Source organism: Propithecus coquereli, unplaced genomic scaffold (genome assembly GCF_000956105.1).
Source record: "Propithecus coquereli isolate 6110/MARCELLA unplaced genomic scaffold, Pcoq_1.0 Scaffold242, whole genome shotgun sequence".
Taxonomy (NCBI): domain Eukaryota; kingdom Metazoa; phylum Chordata; class Mammalia; order Primates; family Indriidae; genus Propithecus; species Propithecus coquereli.
Window position 1 is genome coordinate 3796760 of NW_012147975.1, and position 18623 is coordinate 3815382.

Here is an 18623-nt window from a genome sequence, read left to right on the forward strand (position 1 = left end):
GTAACACAAAATATTAAGGAAAAAAATTACTTGGTATTTTTCACTTGGAGTATTGTCTTTATTCCCCTCCCCCTACCAACACATTTTACTCACCATAGAAAGAAAACCCACTGATTTTCTTCGTCTAACTGCCAAATGCTACTGCATTAGGTTGTAAAAATGGCCCTGGAATAGCCTCAGAAGGCAGTGGCATCCAGTTGTATGTATGCATGTTATGTATTTACTGTATTTAGTCTTATTCTAGGTAGTAAAATGGCAACATATTAATATTTATAGTAAGCAAGCAAAGGAGTTTTAGGGTTACCATAAAATATGCAACAAAGTTCAACAGTGCTTTCTAGTTCAGATAGATTCATTCTTTGGAAAGGCCCAGCTTTCTTCTCCATCTCTAACCTCTTCCCCATGTTAATTCTGACATCTGAATTACTTTTAAAAAGGAAAATGTGCAAATAAGAATTTAGGCCACACTCTTGGCAAAATCATCAAGAATAACTGCCATTTTCAAATTACAATACTTGTAACCTACAAATTGATATTCCATTGATTATGGTAAATGTATGACAATAGTATCATTTCAATATCCATTACTTTTACTTTTGTCTTTTTTTTCTGTCCATTACTCTTAAATCAGGAATAAGAAAAAAATACTCCAACTTTCAAACTGTTATTCCAGATTCTGCAAGGATTTTCTACTAGAATTCCTTAAAAAAAATAGAAATTGATATTATATGTTTTCTACAGGAAAAGGAATTCTTGGAATAAGACAATTTAGCAAACACATCTGGCTCAGGTGTTATTAATCAATGACTACAGGATGGGAGGAAGTAAATCGAAAAGATGAAGCCAGATGACTGACACCAAAAAAGGTCAGGGGCTCATAGTTACATAAAATTTGACAAATGAGATCAAGTTTAAATAATTACTGGTCCCTTTGCTCTCAAGTTGCATTATTTGGTGAGTTTCATCTGAATAAACACAGTTTGGTGGTGGTGTAGGTGGAGGAAGAAGAATGATTTTTCCCAGTCTTACACCCTCAACAGAGAGGGTCCTGTTTACCTGCTTATGAGAGCTAGTTCAGTATCATGTGAGCAATTTAAGGAGTAAACTAAAGGATCCACTTCAATAACTTCAACACCAGCAAAGAAACACCTATTCTCATTTAAATGAAAATTCAAGATTGCTAGTATAGTCTGTTGTTTCAGAGCACATATGAACTCTACAAGTCTTACAGGTCTGACCCTTGTCTTCAAGTCCCCAAACTGGAATAAAACCAGATAAACGCCTGAGGAGCCACTTCACACCCTAAACACGTGCAAACTTTGCTCAACAGAACATTTTACTGCCAAAATGGAGTTGGCAGAAGTTTGGAGCAAAGGCCCCCAGGCTGCATGATTTGCTGGCACCAAAGAGCTTTAAAATCTTAACATAATACTGCTGAGTTTGAGTACTACCAATTTGCTTAAGACTCCTCCCTCCAGTTTGACTAGAAAAAATGGAAGCTTCCATCAGGAAAGAGTTTATTAATATTTTATCCTCTATTCAGAAATAATTTTATTTCCTATTCCTGATTGTCATACCTCTATACTCCTTGGTAATTGTATTTACATAGTAAATCGAATGCAGTCTGTTTTGAAATGCATGTAAATGTAATTTCATTGGGTTGCCTGAATAAAGGGGCACGGGGAGAAGTATTATAAATACATAAAATTAATTATGACAAAGTTCTACTTAGAAAACACTTGATCAAAATAACCCCCATATGTAAAATTTATTACTGTCAAAAATGTGGAGGAAATTAAGATACAGAATTACCTGTAAATTGCTACCATTTTATATCTGGTTCAGTTTGTCTTCTCACTTGTCTAAGTTTGAGTGATGGTAGTTTACCTTGTACATGAACAATTTAGGAAAGCCAGAAAAGAAGCCAAGAAGAGTTCTCTTTACCAAGGGTCAACAATAACGTCCTATTTAGGGTATTCATCAGCTTGATGCTATTTAATGGGGAAAAACTTCATGTGAATTTTAAAATTGCTGTTAGAGTACTGGCAACTATACAACTAGCAACTTTAAACTTGTAAATGCTTAATAAATATGCAGTATTTAGAAACTACGGTTTGCTTTGGAAAGGTATCTTGTGCTATGTTTCAATAAGAGACCAGGCTTAAAGATGCTACTCGCTCCTCATTAACCTAAAAACATTTTTTTGTGGATACTTTCTAATCTTTTCCCTCAGTAACTCCCTGAATTTTATTAATGTCTCTCATAGCCTGTTTTTCCTCCTCAATATTCTAATTCTCAGCTCTGATTTCATATTTCCACCAGCTTCTAATCTCTATAATACAGTTGGAAACATTTAGGACAAAATACTCTTTAGGATATTAAGTTGCAGAAGACTGTAGTTTAAAAAATATTTATATAGTAGTGCTGCCACCTAAAGATGAGGTGAATAAAGCAGCAATTCGAAAGAAATGACCCATCACTCTTAAGCCAGTTTCAGAAATTTTCTCATCTCTAACTAGGAATTAAGCCTTTTGTTGTTGTTAGTAAGTTGAATTGTTCACAATAACTTATCGCTGAGCTGTAATTTTCTATGCAGAAACTTTCGAACTCAAACCTTTTAGAGTCCTCTGGGATTCTTCTCAGCCATTCAGCACTGTCTACAATATATAAGAGGGGGCATCAAAAGATACCTGGAAGAAAACAATTGAGGGATTTCTGGTTTAGTGGATAAAGCAGGTGACAATAGACCTAGGCTTTCCCCTCTATCAGTGACAGGCTCCTTGAAATTCTGAGCAACTGACTTACACTTTGGTAACTCAACTTTTTCATCTATAAAATGGGATTAATTATACCTCATTCCTACTTGCTTTGCAGGCTGAACTAGATAAGCTTCTGGGAAACTGGTCCTCTAAGAAGTGAGTTTAAAAGTCTACCATTGCCTAATAAAAGGGTATTTTGTGGTGTATTTGCAAAGTAACTTCAGGATAACATATACTCAGTTAAATAGTTTAGGACAATGACTAAGTTCTCCTAAATCACAGGGTGACTTCTCAGAGGTATATTTAAACAATGATAAAGATGGTAAAGGCAGTTTTCTATTTATCTTACAGCAGATAATTATTAGCTGATCCATGCTACTTCTGTGTAAGCAGTGTTGCGGAACGGAGATTCGACAGCATACAAAGCGAGGCAAAGAGTTACTGTGCACCAAAAACCTTGTCAAACTTCTGGTAAGATTTCAAGAAAACTGTCTTAAAGAACATTTTATAGTTATGCACTTCGCCCTTGCATAGCAATGTATGAAAATTAACTTTTACACTCTCCCTCTCGACCCAAGGACGCATGAAAATACTTATCAGGGTCTTGTCCTCAGTCACATTCCCTCAAAGGGGCCCGGCTTCACCTACTCTGCGTGGGAGGCTAGGCAGCAACCCGCGCTTCCTGTCAAAGATTCCTGGGGCTAGAACCCAAAAGTGGCCTAGCCTCTTTCTTCTTTATGCTAATTCTGCTCTTCCACCCTTCTCAGCGGGTGTCTGAAGTCCAAGGTGAGACCCTCCGGGGAGATGAAAGGCCCACTGCCTCCAGAGAGATGAGGGCGGTGTGGGGGCGAGGGCGTGTGACGAGGTGGTAGCGGAAGCCGCAGCGACGCTGAGGGCCCTAATTTGGAGCTGGCGCAGGTCCTACAAGGTTCTATCCCGCTAGAGCCTGGCCTCGGCCTTCAGAAGCCCAACGAGGGGATAAGTCCTACTTGGGGCGCTCCGGGCGGTGGGCGGAGGAAGTGCGGGCAGAGAGGCCACAGACAGCTCCCTCCTGAGACGAGCTCCAGGGCCTGGGCTGCGGGATGTTCACGCGCCTACGGCTGAGAGGGCGCGTTCACGCGCTAGAAGGGGGCGGAGGCGAGTGCGCTCGGCGGCCGGCGCGGCGGCAACCAAAACCGAGGGACGCGCGAGCCGATGGCGCGAGCCACGGAGAGGGAGGAGGGGTGGCGAACGCGGAGCGCGCGCTGACGTCGCCCAGAGTCACGCACGGAGCGCCGGGTTACGCGCCGACGTCTGGCTGCCACGACTTGCCGTCTGCGGCGGCGGCGGCGGCGGCGAGCGGATCCCGCTGGGGAAGGAGGAGGAGGAGGGAGAGCCAAGGGGGCTGTGAGTGAGGGGGAGAAGCTGGGTGTGAGCCGGACTTGCCCGCGGGAGGGAGAACGAGCGAGAGCCGAGCCAGCCTTCCGAGCCGCCTCCTCCTCCTCCCCTCGGCGTCCCGCCCCCGCCTGCCAGCCCGCCCTCCTCCCTGCTCAGCCCGCAGAGCTCGATCGAGTGAGGCGCAGCTCGGCTAGCGCCGTTGTCCGGGACAGGTGTGCGCGCGCGCGCCCTCCTCCCCTCCCCCCATCCTCGCGCTTGCCTAGCGCCTGCCTCGCGCGCGCCCTTCCTCCCTCCAGCCTGCGCCCTCCCTCACCTGCGGCAGGACAGCGCCCGCCCGCCTGGGTAAGCCCCTCGCGACCTTCCCTGCTGCCACTGCCACAGCTCGAGTTGCGGCCCACTACGTCCTCTCTAATTGCCCTCTCAACCCGGGAATAATTATTGTACCATTGCAGACAACCCCGCACCCTCCCTCTCGGGGACCCAGGCTGTGCAGTAACATTCCCCCACCCAGCCGCCCCGCAGCGAGGAACGAATGAACCCTCTTCTATCCCCAAAAAAGAACAAAATAACACTCCCCTTAAAAAAGGAGAAAAGACAGTCCTACCTCTGCAGGCGCTGGAGACCACCAGTGATGCCATTTGCTTAGCAATCCCTGAGCCCCATTTCCCCTGACCATCTTCGCCCCAGGGCCTGGGACTGTGCGCCAGACGTGGCCGACACTCCCAGCACAGCAGCCCTGGAAGGAGGGGAGAGGAAGGAGCGTTCTGTAATCCAGGCTCCACTGCCTGGATTCCTCTGTTCAACGCCCCCCCACCCCGCCCCCCGTGCATACACCCGCCCAGGGTGCGCTGTAAAAACAAAAGAAAACAAAACAAAAACCCTTTGGTGCTGACATCGCAGATGAAGCTAGGCCCAAAGATGGGTGGCCCGAACAAGGCATTTTTACTGCCCCACATCCCTAGGTCAGCTCAACAGCTCCTCTGCCTTTGAGGGCAAAAGGAACGGATGTGAAGCCGAAGGGTCTTCCCTTTGAGCGACAGTGGGCCCCGGAGGCGGGCGGTGATGTTTGTAGGGGAAGGGACCCCACAAATATATCTGTCATAAGCCTGAACTTGGGTAGAGAGAGAGGCCCAAGAGACTGGCTGGGGTAACTTTCTTTGGTTCGTAGCTGTCTATCCCTGAACAAATGCCGCCTTCATTTCCGCTGTGTCTGCGGGACCCTCCTGAGGGTTCTAATTCGTTCTGATCTGGGCCCCTTACGTTTCTGTCGGGCTAGGTGCTTTTGAACAGCTTTTCGCAGTGGTGTCTATGCTTGTGTCCCGTGTCCTTGGAAGGGAGGTCCCAGTGCTTTACAATAGGCTGGATTTGGTTTAACATCTTTTGGTAGAGTATCAGAGGGGAAAGGAATTTTTGGATTACTTCAAGACCCCCCCCCCACCCTGCCCGACTGACGTTTGCGAATTGCGGCTTTGGAAATTGGAGTGTTGACTAGAGTGTGGAGAGAGTTGCTGATTTCATTCCTTTGAGTACTAGTAAAACCATTTAAATATCAGGCGGAAGAGAGAGAGAGAGCTATTGATATTTACATCGGTTCTCTTCGGACCTTTTGGGTCCATAAAATGTTGGGTTCTCTGAATCTTTTATCGAATTTAGAATGTGTGCTACATTTATTTAACTCTTCTGCAGATGCTTAAAATGAAAACATTTGGGAATTGCGAGGATTCTATCACGTGGATTGTTCTCTTCATATTTTAAATGTTTAATTCATATCTTTAATCCTAAACATTAAAATAGCATTGAAGAGGCATAATTTTCAAGATTAGGTGAGCTATAGAAAAGGAACATGCTTTTAAAAAATGATCCGTGAAATGCTGTTACTATTAGTCGTTGTTGTTGTTAAATGTTAAGATTTACTTGAGAGTTTCTCTTAATTTTTCTGGTAGATAGCCATGAGAAGAAATGGGTAATTCCTCCAGTTTGAATATTTGCAGTACAACATTTCGGTTAGTTTTAATGATTTAGGTATTGAAAATAATTGTCTGGTTTAAGACTGTTGTTTAACCTAAGGAGCACTTGAAAACACACGTTTTAATGTTCTTCTCTTTTAGTTTGGAAATTTGTGATTTTGTAAAATATTAATCAACATATTGTTTCTGTTGGGAACTCTATAATCAAAAGGGGTTACTACCCAGAGGTAGATACCCTCTCTCCAAATTTATTTTGTAAATGTGTGTTGATTTTTACTACAAAAAAACCAAAGCTGAATTAGATTATTTCAGAATCACCTGTAGTTCAGGCTGAGGAAAATTGAGGCTTTTTTCTTTTTTGTTCTGCCTGATGTCTGTTTCCTCGCGCACAATTTTATGTTTAAGAGTTTGTTAAATACAGAGATAATGGGATTAAAAATAAAGCAGTCTCTAGTCTCTTCAAAATATGTGTGTAGTGTTAATAAAAGGGCTCAAGAAGTCTGGAGACATTTATCATGTTTTTAAAATGTAAGCAAATTTTGAAGAGAAAGGGAATGTTTGTTTTTTGTTGATTTTTTCATTAACGTGGATATCCTTGCTGCTTATTAATTTGCTGCATATTATATTTCGTTTTCACTTTGTCTTTCCTGCATTGTCATGGAATTATAAATTTGGTTTTACAACTATTTGTTTTAAAGTAACAAATTCAAACAACTGGACCCTAGAAAAGACTTCTCATTTACCAAGTTAGTATATTGTTTAGATAATTAACAAATGGTTAAAAGTCTTTTTAAGTCCACAAATTTTTTAATGGGTTTTCAATGTTACAATGCAAATATAACTTTGAAATTGTATTTAAAGTTCTAAACTTTTTAAGACTTTTCTGCAAGTTAATAATTATTTCTCCCAAGCTGCCTTTTAAGGCAACTACTGTACACTATTGACTAAGGAAAGCAGCCCTCCTCCTTAGTCCGAGAAAAAGCCCACACTTAAAGACTTATCCTGAAATTAACTCTCATATTTCAGTTGTGAAAATATGCTAAATATACAATTTATCGTTGAATTGTTTTGGAAAAGCCATTATTATTCTCGTTTGGTTTTTAGATACATGTATGAAGTAAGAGAGAGGCTGGCATATAATGGCAGAAACTTTATACATATATAATGAATAGCATAAATTACATATTTATGAGCAGAGATCCGGGTCTCAGTTCTTGACTGATTTGAACCTAAAATCCCCAGTTTAAGTGTGCAAATGATATTTAACTTGTGTTCTGTCTAGAAACATCAGTTGCCTCTGTGTTGCAGAACTAAGTAGTTCCTGGTAGCGGTTGCTTTTCAGAAAATCAGGGTGTTTCCAAACTTTAACTGCTTCAGAATCCCTGGACATAAATGTTTAGGATGGAGGGCAAGAAATTTAGACTATGAAGTTGGGTCAGGAAGGCGAGCCGTCCTGAGACTTAGTTTTATGTCGCCGGGGCAGCGATCATCAGCGGGAAGAATGGCAGGGACCGGCTGGAGGACTCCATCATCACAATCTCATTGGCTTTCTTGCTGCCTTGAGTTCTCATTTAGGGGGGCAGGGGCTTGGTTCAGCGCGAGGCGAACCCTTGAGGAAGAGCAGCAGCTCTTCTAGATCGGACTCCACCAGATTTTAGCCTCAGTTTACAAGCGGGAGCATAACGCCCCGCCCCATTCTGTGCGGAGATCCTGCTTATCAGCCTTAGCTTCGCTGGCGGGGCTGGGGTCTATCCAGGGTCCTGATCGCTACTGTGTGAGCCTGGAAGAGGCTCCGCTTCTTCACGCACGTATTTCTGTGCAATGGGAAGTGCTCCAAAAGTTCTGTGTCCCCTTCCCAAAAGATTTGGGGACAGGCAAGGAAGTACAGAAAAATCAGCATGCAAAGAGCCCTATGGTACTAGAGATTGCCCCCAAATTAAGGGGAAGTTCCTTTTGAGGCTCAAAGCCTGGGTTTTTATCTCTTAGAGTGGGCCTCCCCTTCAGAGAGCCATTTTAGGGACTACTATGGATATAGGTGGGTGGTTCTGAGGCTGGTTCACAGGACTGCCCCAGTTTGCTCTTTGGTGGCCAGGATGCTTTACCCTGTTTCTTCCTTTTTAGTGGGAAGTAGCAAACTTCGACTGAGAGCTGAAGTCGCTAATGCTGAGTATAATGGGGCTCTTACTAAGACAAAAAGGAAGCCGTGAATACCTAGCAGGCAGGTTTGCCCAGGGGGTGAAGGGATATATTAGGGGGCTTTGAGGGTTCAGGCATTGACAAGGCTTATACCCTTGACTGCTCTTGGTTTCTTGATTGTTAGTCCTCTTCTTACCCTTCTCTTCTCCAGGAAGCTGGACACCCATGTACTCAGTTGTCACTAGGGCTAAGAATGAGGGAGGCAGGTCTCCTTACTTTTGGGAGAAGAGGGGTATGCTCAGTGGGAATGGAACACACAGATGGTATAGGCACACTTTTCTTAGGATGGAGGAAGCAATCTGTACTTGAGAAAGCCAGGGGTAGGGCTGTGTGGTCTGTATCCTCTCAGCCCCCTGTAGAAGGTGATGAGGAGTGTGTAGGAGCATTGGCAGGGGATCCCCTGGAGATAGGCCTTGGCTTTCCTACAGTGCCAGGGCTGAAGGCTGCAGCGAAGGGAGTATGAGCATTCACTACCTGTCTGGGAAATAGGCCCTAGATTATGCATCAGATCTAGTAAGAGAGAAATTGATTATTTCTGAGCCCCTTCTTTACTCCTGAACCCCGTTCTGAGACCAGAGAAGACCTCCCTTTAGCTGTCACCGTCCAAAGACTCATTGGTTAATTAACGGTCGGTAACCTAGCTGTCTGCACAAAAACCAGCGATCATTTAATGTTTTACTTTTTGGGGGTGGGGGCTCTCCTTGACACATTCGAGTTTCTGGGAGGAAGAGTAAAAGGGGCAAGTGAACCTGCTTTAATGAATCCCGTAAGGAACTGCGTTTCCCAGGAAATTCCTGACATTTTTAGCTCATGAATTTCCGAAAGCCTGCTTAGTTTTCTCCTCCATTCTGGGTCCTTCCAGAGAGGAAGAAGAGTGGGCTAGGGTCGGAATGCTCGACGGGGCCTGGTTCATCTGCAGAGCTGGCCGGCAACCCAGGCTGGGCTCAGCCCTGAGTAGGGTGCCCCCCTTCCCCAAATCTCAGAAGGAGGAGGGGGAGACAGGCAGGCAGTCGTGGTCCCAAGGGGGGCTGGTTGCAGGTTTTTGAGTTAGTGTGGGGTTTCTTTTTGATTGTTGTTTGGGGAGGAAGAGCAGAGCTGACGGGAACAGGCACTGCGGGCACCCCGGCCCGGGTGCGTCTACTGTCCTCTGGTCAGCTCCCCCCACCGGTGAGTGCGCCCGCCCGCTCGCCCGCCTGCCCGCCCGCCCGACTGTGCGGGGCTGCGGTTGGGGGGAGGGGGGAGCGGGATCATCTGAGGCCAGAGCCTGCTGCCGTGTACACGGGGAGGGGGAGCGAGGGGAGGGACAGGCTAGGTGTCTGCTGCTCCGCGCCACTGCTGCTGACGCCCCGTCCTCATCCCCAGCAGCCCCTTCTGCAGCTAAGGGTAACCACCGCACCACCTCTCTCCTCTTCCTCGCCTGCCTCTGCGGCCAGGGCTCTGCGGTAGGAGACAGCCCAGCTGGGTGGCAGGAGGGCCTGTCTGGGTTTGGGTCTGGCTGAGGCCCGCATGGGAGGGGTGGCCGTGACTTGGTGTCCCCTCTCTGCAGCAGGCTGTGCTGCGCTGCGCTGGCTCCTCCCCCCCACATCCTCTCTTTGGGGTCACTAGAAAGCAGAGTTTAGGCCTGCTCCCCGTGCTCAGTTTGGAAGTCCCCTTCTCTTCCCTAGTCCCCAAACTCCCCAGGCCGAGGCCGCTTGGGTCTGGCCAACAGCGACAGCCACAGCCACAGTGGTGGTGGTGGTGGTGGTGGCAGTGGCAGCAGCAGCAGCTGCGACGCGGCCCGTCCTGCTCCCTCTCCCCCACCCAGCCGGGGTTGTAGGGTGAGGGCCGGTGGGTGGGCGCCGCCTGGCGGTCGGGCGGACGGGGGCTGGCAGCTAGCAGCGGGGAGGGGGCGCAGGTCACGTGCTGGCAGGCGGGTGGGCGCGTACAGTAGGGCACCCTGCTACTGTACTGGGGAGTCAGTGCCCTGTTACCGGGTCTCGTCTGTCTGGTCTCTCCCGCAGATCTCGCGAGAGTGGCTGACTGGCTGTGGGGGTTGCGGCGGCAGCAGGCGGAGCCGGGGAGGGAAAGCAGCGGCGGCTGAGGCGACTGAGGCGGCGGGCGGAGCGGCAGGCGGCGGCGGCGCGGCAGCGGAGCGCAGCATCATGGCGGACCGAGACAGCGGCAGCGAGCAGGGTGGTGCGGCTCTGGGCTCGGGCGGCTCCCTGGGGCACCCGGGCTCAGGCTCAGGCTCCGGCGGGGGCGGTGGTGGCGGCGGGGGCGGCGGCGGCAGTGGTGGCGGCGGCGGCGGCGGGGCCCCGGGGGGGCTGCAGCACGAGACGCAGGAGCTGGCCTCCAAGCGGGTGGACATCCAGAACAAGCGCTTCTACCTGGACGTGAAGCAGAACGCCAAGGGCCGCTTCCTCAAGATCGCTGAGGTGGGCGCGGGCGGCAACAAGAGCCGTCTCACTCTCTCCATGTCAGTGGCTGTGGAGTTCCGCGACTACCTGGGCGACTTCATCGAGCACTACGCACAGCTGGGCCCCAGCCAGCCGCCCGACCTGGCCCAGGCACAGGACGAGCCGCGCCGGGCGCTCAAGAGCGAGTTCCTGGTGCGCGAGAACCGCAAGTACTACATGGATCTCAAGGAGAACCAGCGCGGCCGCTTCCTGCGCATCCGCCAGACGGTCAACCGGGGGCCTGGCCTGGGCTCCACGCAGGGCCAGACCATTGCGCTGCCCGCGCAGGGGCTCATCGAGTTCCGTGACGCTCTGGCCAAGCTCATCGACGACTACGGAGTGGAGGAGGAGCCGGCTGAGCTGCCCGAGGGCACCTCCTTGACTGTGGACAACAAGCGCTTCTTCTTCGATGTGGGCTCCAACAAGTACGGTGTGTTTATGCGAGTGAGCGAGGTGAAGCCCACCTACCGCAACTCCATCACCGTGCCCTACAAGGTGTGGGCCAAGTTTGGACACACCTTTTGCAAGTACTCGGAGGAGATGAAGAAGATTCAAGAGAAGCAGAGGGAGAAGCGGGCTGCCTGTGAGCAGCTCCACCAGCAGCAGCAGCAGCAGCAGGAGGAGACTGCCGCTGCCACCCTGTTACTGCAGGGTGAGGAGGAAGGGGAAGAAGATTGATCAAACTGAATGAAAACCCCTCCACACATGCATACACACATACACACACACACACAGTCACAAACACAGAGAAAATATACTGTAAAGAAAGAGAGAAAATAAAAAGTTAAAAAGTTAAAAAAAAAAAAAAGATATAACTGTTAACTCCAAGGGAGCACCACCCACAGAACCTCCACCAACTGACAGTTTCTCTTCTTGACTTGCCACCCATCGCTGGATGTTGTCCACTTTATCCACCATATAAAACAGTAAGCAGCTGCTAAAAACAAAAAAATACAAAAAGTAATAACATTATATGAACTGTGTTTCCTACTTGATTAAAAAATATAAAGAACTGAGTGTTTATTTCCCTAATTAACCAAGAACTTTTGTACACGTTTAAGCTATTATTATTAAAGTGTTTGCAAATGGTCAAGATTATAATATTGCTGAATTATATAAAAGTCCTTTTCATGTTGAGCTAACATTTGACTTTAGCACAAAAAAGAGATATTTTAGAACACGTAAAATAATATTTTTAGTTTTTCTCATTTTGTTACCAAATTTCAAACCTTACATGGAGGTTATTATAGTATATTTGACACCCTATATACCTGTGATTAGAGATGTGTATATATATGAGGGCTAGGCATGCTGTGTGTCTGAGCTTTGTCTAAATGTTATGCAGAAGTTTGTAGAGTTAAAGGTACGTAGGTTTAATTCATGCAAGGTAAACAATAAGTGCTCTCTTTTATACAATATGCATTGCATCTGGACCTTAAACATATAAAAATGGTCAGTGAAACTTCTGTGAACATGAAGAAATTATTAAAAAAAGGCATTTAAATGAAATTTGCTAAGTTGTGATTTTTATGGTTGGAACCAAAGTTATTCAAATAGTAAAAGGAAAAAGAAAGAAAGAAAAAGGAAATCTCCCATAATATTTTTCTGCATCTGTTTGCTTTGACTGAGTAGGTGTTTTGTCATTATTGTGTATATGAGATGTACTTGTATTGTTCATAATATATTTTTTTTATTATGTGTAGAAAGATTTTAAAAAACTAACGTGCAGCAATTTCCAGTGAACCTGTACTTGGACATCAGGTAGTGAGTCTATTTGTGGTCACTAGCACTGTCTCCTAAACTTGTAAGAGGTCTGAAGCTATCCTTTGATTTTTGCCAGTGCTATTAACTATGTAGACCTGTTAAAAAGCAGAGCAACACAATTAGTTATCCTACTGAGCCATGGATTCTGAGTTTAAAAGTGAAAGCCAAGTTGGTGTTTGTAAAGGATTTCCATGTAGCTGTGGTGCTAGTTATTACTGGCTACATTATATGCTAAGTGTATTTGTGTTTCCCAAGTGTACAAGCCTTCTATCAAAAGTATGTTCTATAACTCATATATTCAAGGTGTAGGGTATGAAAATGCAAAGCTTAGGAGAGCACTTTATCAAGCTGGTGTCCTCCAAACTGAAATTGTTTGTAACGATAGTCTTTTACAGGTTTTCATTTAAAGATGTTTGTGTGCTTTTAATTGACAACTAACTTCTTGCTGCTGTATAGTAAAATATTAATATATTTTTATCATTAAACTGCTGCATGACTATCATCTTTGAGTGAAGAGAAAATGTTATAAAAAAGATGCCTTAAACAGTACATTTTGGTTTGGAATTCTGTAGAAAGTATTTTGGTAAAAAAAGAAAAAAAAAAAAGAAAAAAGGATCTTGTCTGACAGAGTTCTGGGGATGGAATTGTTACTTGGCAAATCCAGCCATATAGATCTAACTGCTGTATGTAGAAGACACCACCTGTAGGAGCGGGAAGGTATCAGTGCTTCTCACATTGTAAAGCATTGGCCTAGGAAGGCGAAACAGTTGTCTTTTTGAAGGATTTTTTTTTTCTGCTGGTTCTTTGGGTTTTGATTTGATATTTTTAAGCTCCCTGGTTGAGTGTGTTGTCTTTGTTTTTGAGATCTACTGTATGTGTTGAATAACAAGCTATTTTCATTGTACTGTGCATTTTCCCATTAAATTGTTTGCTTTTAATATTCATACAATGTTAAATATGAGGTGACCGTACAGTAGTTAAGAGTTTCTTTACTTACAAAATCACTGGAAATGATTAAATTGCTTTTCCCCTTCCCCTAAGGTGCATTTTTCTTATTTCCATATAGTAAAGTTGAGCTTTTACAGTGCATAATGTGACATTTGGAATGCTTATCAATTGCATGTAAACATTAATAACCTGCACTTTTTTGTCTTAAGGTTTGTTGAGCTGTTTTGTTCACTGTACTTTAACTGTGATATGGAAAAGACTGCATTCTCTGTGCTGTTATTAATTAGGAAAGAGAATTGCTTTGATTTTGTCTCTTGTTTACTATAGCTTCTTAAAGTTAAGCCTTGTACTACAGGTTGTTGGAGTACTCCTAGATCAGTGTTTCATAGTAGCCAGCAATAAGTAGTGCAAGTCAACAAAAACACAGCAAACTTAGGCAAAGTGTCCTTTCTTTGAGATGCGAGTTCTTTCATGAGGTTTTCTTTAGGGTCAGAATTACCTAAAGTGAAGCCTTTCTTACCTATAGACTTCAGATTCTGCTTGGAATCCTACCGGATCAAGAAGCACATGTATTGTGCAATTGTCTTTACACTATAACAGTTGAACACAATCTTACTAAGATTTTAAAACCAGTGTCTGATTTATGGCCAGTGGGTTTAAAAAGTAATCCACATGCAGATCTTTTAAGACTTAAAAAGTGATCATAGAAAAGACTAAGTGACTGTAAAGATGCTCTTTTTTAAGCATCTCACTTACCTCCCCAAGCACCCTCCCAAACCTTCCCTCCTTCCTTCTTTTTCATCCTTGACCTACCCATCCCCTCCCCCACCCCCAGGTGCTCGGTACTTTACCAAGGTTCTATATCTCAGTGTTTTATGTTGGAGTTTTTCCTTGTTTTTATTTTACTAGTTGGTAAACCCTGTTTGTGCTGAAACAAAAAAGGAAATGGTGTATTTGACCATATGTGTTATTCATAGAAGACAGTATGATCAAATGTGCCAAAAACAAGCAAACAAAACTTAATTCCTGACAAGTATGCCTTATTTTTATTGATCTGCTTTGTCTTACAATTAAGGTCCAAGAGCTTGGTTAAACTGTATTATTTGCCTAAGTATAAAAGAAAACTTGAAATGCATTGCAATATTGACATTCTTTAAAATGAGAGACACTGTCAAGTAATTTAATACAGAGATCAGCCACCAGATTTGAAATGCTCATATGTGTGTGTGTGTGTGTGTGTGTGTGTGTGTGTGTGTATTTGTGTGTTTGGACTTGTTTGTTTTTTTCTTTTAAATCACCAAATCTTTTTTTTTAAGCTACTTTTTATTTGTGCCTCCTATTTATCATGCTGATGTTAGAAGCAGCAGTCATCCAGCCACAGAGGGAGCTAAAGTTAACTAACCAGAGCTGTAGAAATCATTATACATTCCTTTGACAACAAAGGAAGTTCATAAGAAAAGCCATGTTGGCTTTTCCTCTACTAGTTACAGATTGAAGGTAGATGAATATTTGCCAAATGGAAAAAAAAAGACAATGCTAGTCAGGAAAGACAAACTGTTTTCCAGCTTCTCAAAAGCCATGGACAGTAGAAACCAAAACCAACAGGGAAATAAAAAACCTTGAAAGTCTCACTTTCTAGTTGTCCCATGCAGGGGTTGAAATTTGACTCAAATCGGAAAGTATATCACTATTTTTTTTAGGCCTTTACGTCTAGAGACAGATAACTATTCCAATTTGATTTTTCAGGTAATGGAGAAAGCTGCTAGTAATTTTAACCCCTGCCTGAAGAAGACAGATAGTTACATTTGGGAGCAAATACTTACTGCCTTGAGAAATAGCACTGTAATAGCCTATGATAATTAGTCATAGAATAACCTTTATCCCTTTCAAACTATGCAAATTATTAAATAAGTGCAAATTAGGATTCAATTAAAGCTAGTTAATTATATTGCAATCAAATGGCATTCACAAACTTAACTGGAGCATATACAAATAAAATCTATTAGTCTAAGAGTTTTTTATGCTAACAGAAAAATATAATTTAGCTACCTATTCTAAAAATGGTGAATATTATTAATATTGTATAATAGGATGGGGAAGACTGCCTCCTTTTTTGAAGAGAAAGATTAAGGATTTTTATAATTGTTTTTCATCAAATTTTAATATTTTTGTCAAATTTTTAGGTATTTAATTTGTAAAACAGTTTGCTTTGTACTGGCATACAGAAAATAGGGTATTGATTTTAAACTTTTTGAAGCCAAGTGATCAAGTACATTTGTAATAAAAGTCAATGGATGTATATCAGTTGTACTCACTGTTTTCATTTCTTACTGTTATTAATATAGGGATGCTGTACTTTTTCTGCAGGAAAACTGAACTAAATTTGGGTGGAGGGGGGGAAAGGTAAATCTGTTGATAACGAGAATCTGGGTGGGTATCATGGCCCAAGCACTTTATATCATCTTTAAGTCAGTTAAGATTTGGTATATTTAAAAAGATGCTATGTCAACTTTTTTTCTTCCTATTTTCTTATGGAACTTGATATTTAGGGGGATTATGTCATTCATTGTTGTTTCTGTGCTTTAACATTTTATGTTTTGGCACTGTTGAAAGTTTCTAAACTAACATTTTTTTTAATGATATTTTGAGTTACCAACCAGCCCTGATGACCCCAGCATGGGCATGATTATTTTTATCTACTACATATGGTTCACCCTCTCTTCTACAATATTCCCACTCATTTTTTCATGTTACACACATGTATGTGCACACACATTTCCAGATCATTTTAGAATGGGGCTTTCTAAAACTTGCTACAGTAGCTTTTGTTACTCCATAATGCACTTTATTTTACATGTGAGCATACTTTTAAGATTTTCTTCCCCATAAAAAATGAGATACCAAATCTAATGACTTTTTTCCCATTTTCAAAGTCTTTTGAATATCAGAATGAGACATTGCTTTCAATGTAAAAGGATGTTAAAACAAGGGCATCTTTAGCAACTTAGGTTTGGAACAGTTGTCGATAACTCTGAGTATAACATTTGTAATTATTATCCCTAAATTTTAATATCTTAATAATTTGGAGATACACACACACACACACACATTCTGTGAAGGTGGATTAAATAGGAGAGAAAATTTATTGGAATTACTTAAGCAAATAAATTCACCAAAGTTATTTGTGCAAAGTTGTCTGTTAAAGCATATCATTTTTTAAATCATACATTATGATATTTTTGTTTTCTTCATTGCATGTTAACCAAACTTAGGCCATTCATAGTGATCACTGCTATTAAAATTACTGTTTTCACCCAGCAGGATTAATTACTATAGAGTCATCTTTGCAGAATTTGCAATATATTTTTAAGAAAAATTAATTTTAATACTTAAGTTATTTGATTCTAAAGCAAGGCCTAAAGTGAAGGCATAGAGCATTTGACAGGCTCTTTTTGAACAGAAATTTCATTATTATGGACTAAGTGAAGATAATCTAAATTAGCATTAGCATAAATCAGATAGAATTTCATGATACAAGAACAACCGGATGAAAGAAGAAAAATATGATTGGTTCCAAGCCAACAGTTTGTCATCTTTCATCTGCTAAAATAACTACCAAGTTTTGATGTTGAATGGTCTAGGGCAATTTGTGTCTTTAGGAAAGTTAAGTATGGCAAAGGTCACTTGTTAAACATTTTTCTTAACAAGAATTTCATATTATTCATTTTTATTTTGCCCTCATACTATGTTTGGTATTTATTGTTTTTTCTTTATTTTCCTTAATGTCGTTTGCTTTTGTGGAAAATTGTCTTGATAGGTAGAAACATGGTGGTGATCCTCTATGTAAAATAAAGTTGGTTCTTACAGATCAGAAATATTTTACTCATTTTGGAATCACAAGACTTTTATGTTGAATACATACTTTGTTTTGTATTTTCATTAATACATACTTTGTTTTGATTAATAATTTACATATTTAAATTTTTGTAGTATTTCATGGGAAAAGTTTTTAAGCTAAAGAGTTTAATTTTCTTAACTTAAGATCTACTTTAATAATTCAAGAGGCCTCCAAGTTCAAGGACGAAGTCCTTATATTCTAGAATTGTGAAAAACATAGAAATACTCTTGTTAGTATGTATTTTGGTTTAAGATGGATTAACACAGAAGGATCCTAGGAGGATTTAAGAAAAGATATCATCATGAAGTGGCAGTTAAAGTTATGGGACAGGTGACTTACCTATTCACCTTGACTAGCTCAAACGATGGCCATCAGCTAATGACTTATTAGACTCATGTTAAGATTGGGTCAAACTTCCATTCAGCTGAAGTGGATTGACAATTTTCAGTGCAGGTAGTTGTTGGTGGCACTTGACCTACCTCCTCAACATAAACATCTGGCATCTTCTCTCTCCTATCCTCCTTTTTCTTTGTTTCTCTCCTTTTCTTTTTTTATTCTTCTTGCCATAGGCCTGCCAGTGGCACTCAAGCTTACCCCCTTCAAGAGAAGTAAAGAAATTGCTGACTCCTGCCTTAGAACGTAGCTAATTGATGATCCAGAAACATTTCTATAATATGAGGTAATTGGACAGTTTTTTCTGACTGCTGTTTTTCCCATAGTCTTAAGTTGGCATTTTGAAGGGAATCAAATTAATGTTTGTTAAGAAATTTGTGAATTGAAGAGAGTACAAAGTATGTGTATTTTAGGTTAGTTACTGGGAACTGAGACTTACTGGTTTGGAAATTTGAGAACAGAAAGGGGAGAGCTGTTTAATGTGTTTGTGAATGGGTTTGTGAGAGGTATATAAGGGAATGGTTTGGAGGTAAAGTGGGAGAAATTTTTATTGGAGGTAGGAAAAGGTACTAAGATGGAGTCTGAATGAGAATTGTTTGCTAAGAACAATGAAATTGATCTTCACTAAAGAAGTTGCAACAAAGCCAGAGAAAATGGGTCCTTCATTTGTTATGAGAAAGCTGTTAATCTATAGCTAGAGTTATGATGATGATGCATTATACAAATCTGTTTTCATATGTAGGGTGTTTGCTTTTCTGGGACAAATTAAGTAGCACAATTGTGGCATGGCAGCTTTTCTAGTTATGGCAAGTTGGTGCTGGGGACTTCTTATTTTAAGAAAAAGAAGATAAGAAAATTTCAAAATTTTTCAGTTACCCTTTTTAAA

At 42.5% G+C, this 18623-nt stretch overlaps 2 protein-coding genes across 2 annotated transcripts in view; both read left to right on the plus strand.

Moving 5' to 3' along the window:
• The first annotated feature begins 4138 nt into the window (after positions 1-4138).
• Positions 4139-13000, plus strand: PURA (purine-rich element binding protein A). Its single transcript, XM_012646387.1, has 2 exons — positions 4139-4348; positions 10300-13000. Exon 2 carries the CDS (start codon positions 10441-10443, stop codon positions 11410-11412), a length of 972 nt encoding a protein of 323 aa, XP_012501841.1. The 5' UTR covers positions 4139-4348; positions 10300-10440; the 3' UTR covers positions 11413-13000.
• CYSTM1 (cysteine-rich transmembrane module containing 1) overlaps positions 4406-18623 on the plus strand; it is a 129022-nt gene continuing 114804 nt past the window's right edge. The window contains exon 1 of the mRNA XM_012646392.1: positions 4406-4478. The gene's annotated coding sequence lies outside the window, so the exon portion shown is untranslated. The remainder of the gene's footprint in view (positions 4479-18623) is intronic.

Excerpts from the sequence above, each read along its gene's own strand:
- PURA (XM_012646387.1), top strand. The coding sequence starts at position 10,441 with ATGGCGGACCGAGACAGCGGCAGCGAGCAGGGTGGTGCGGCTCTGGGC.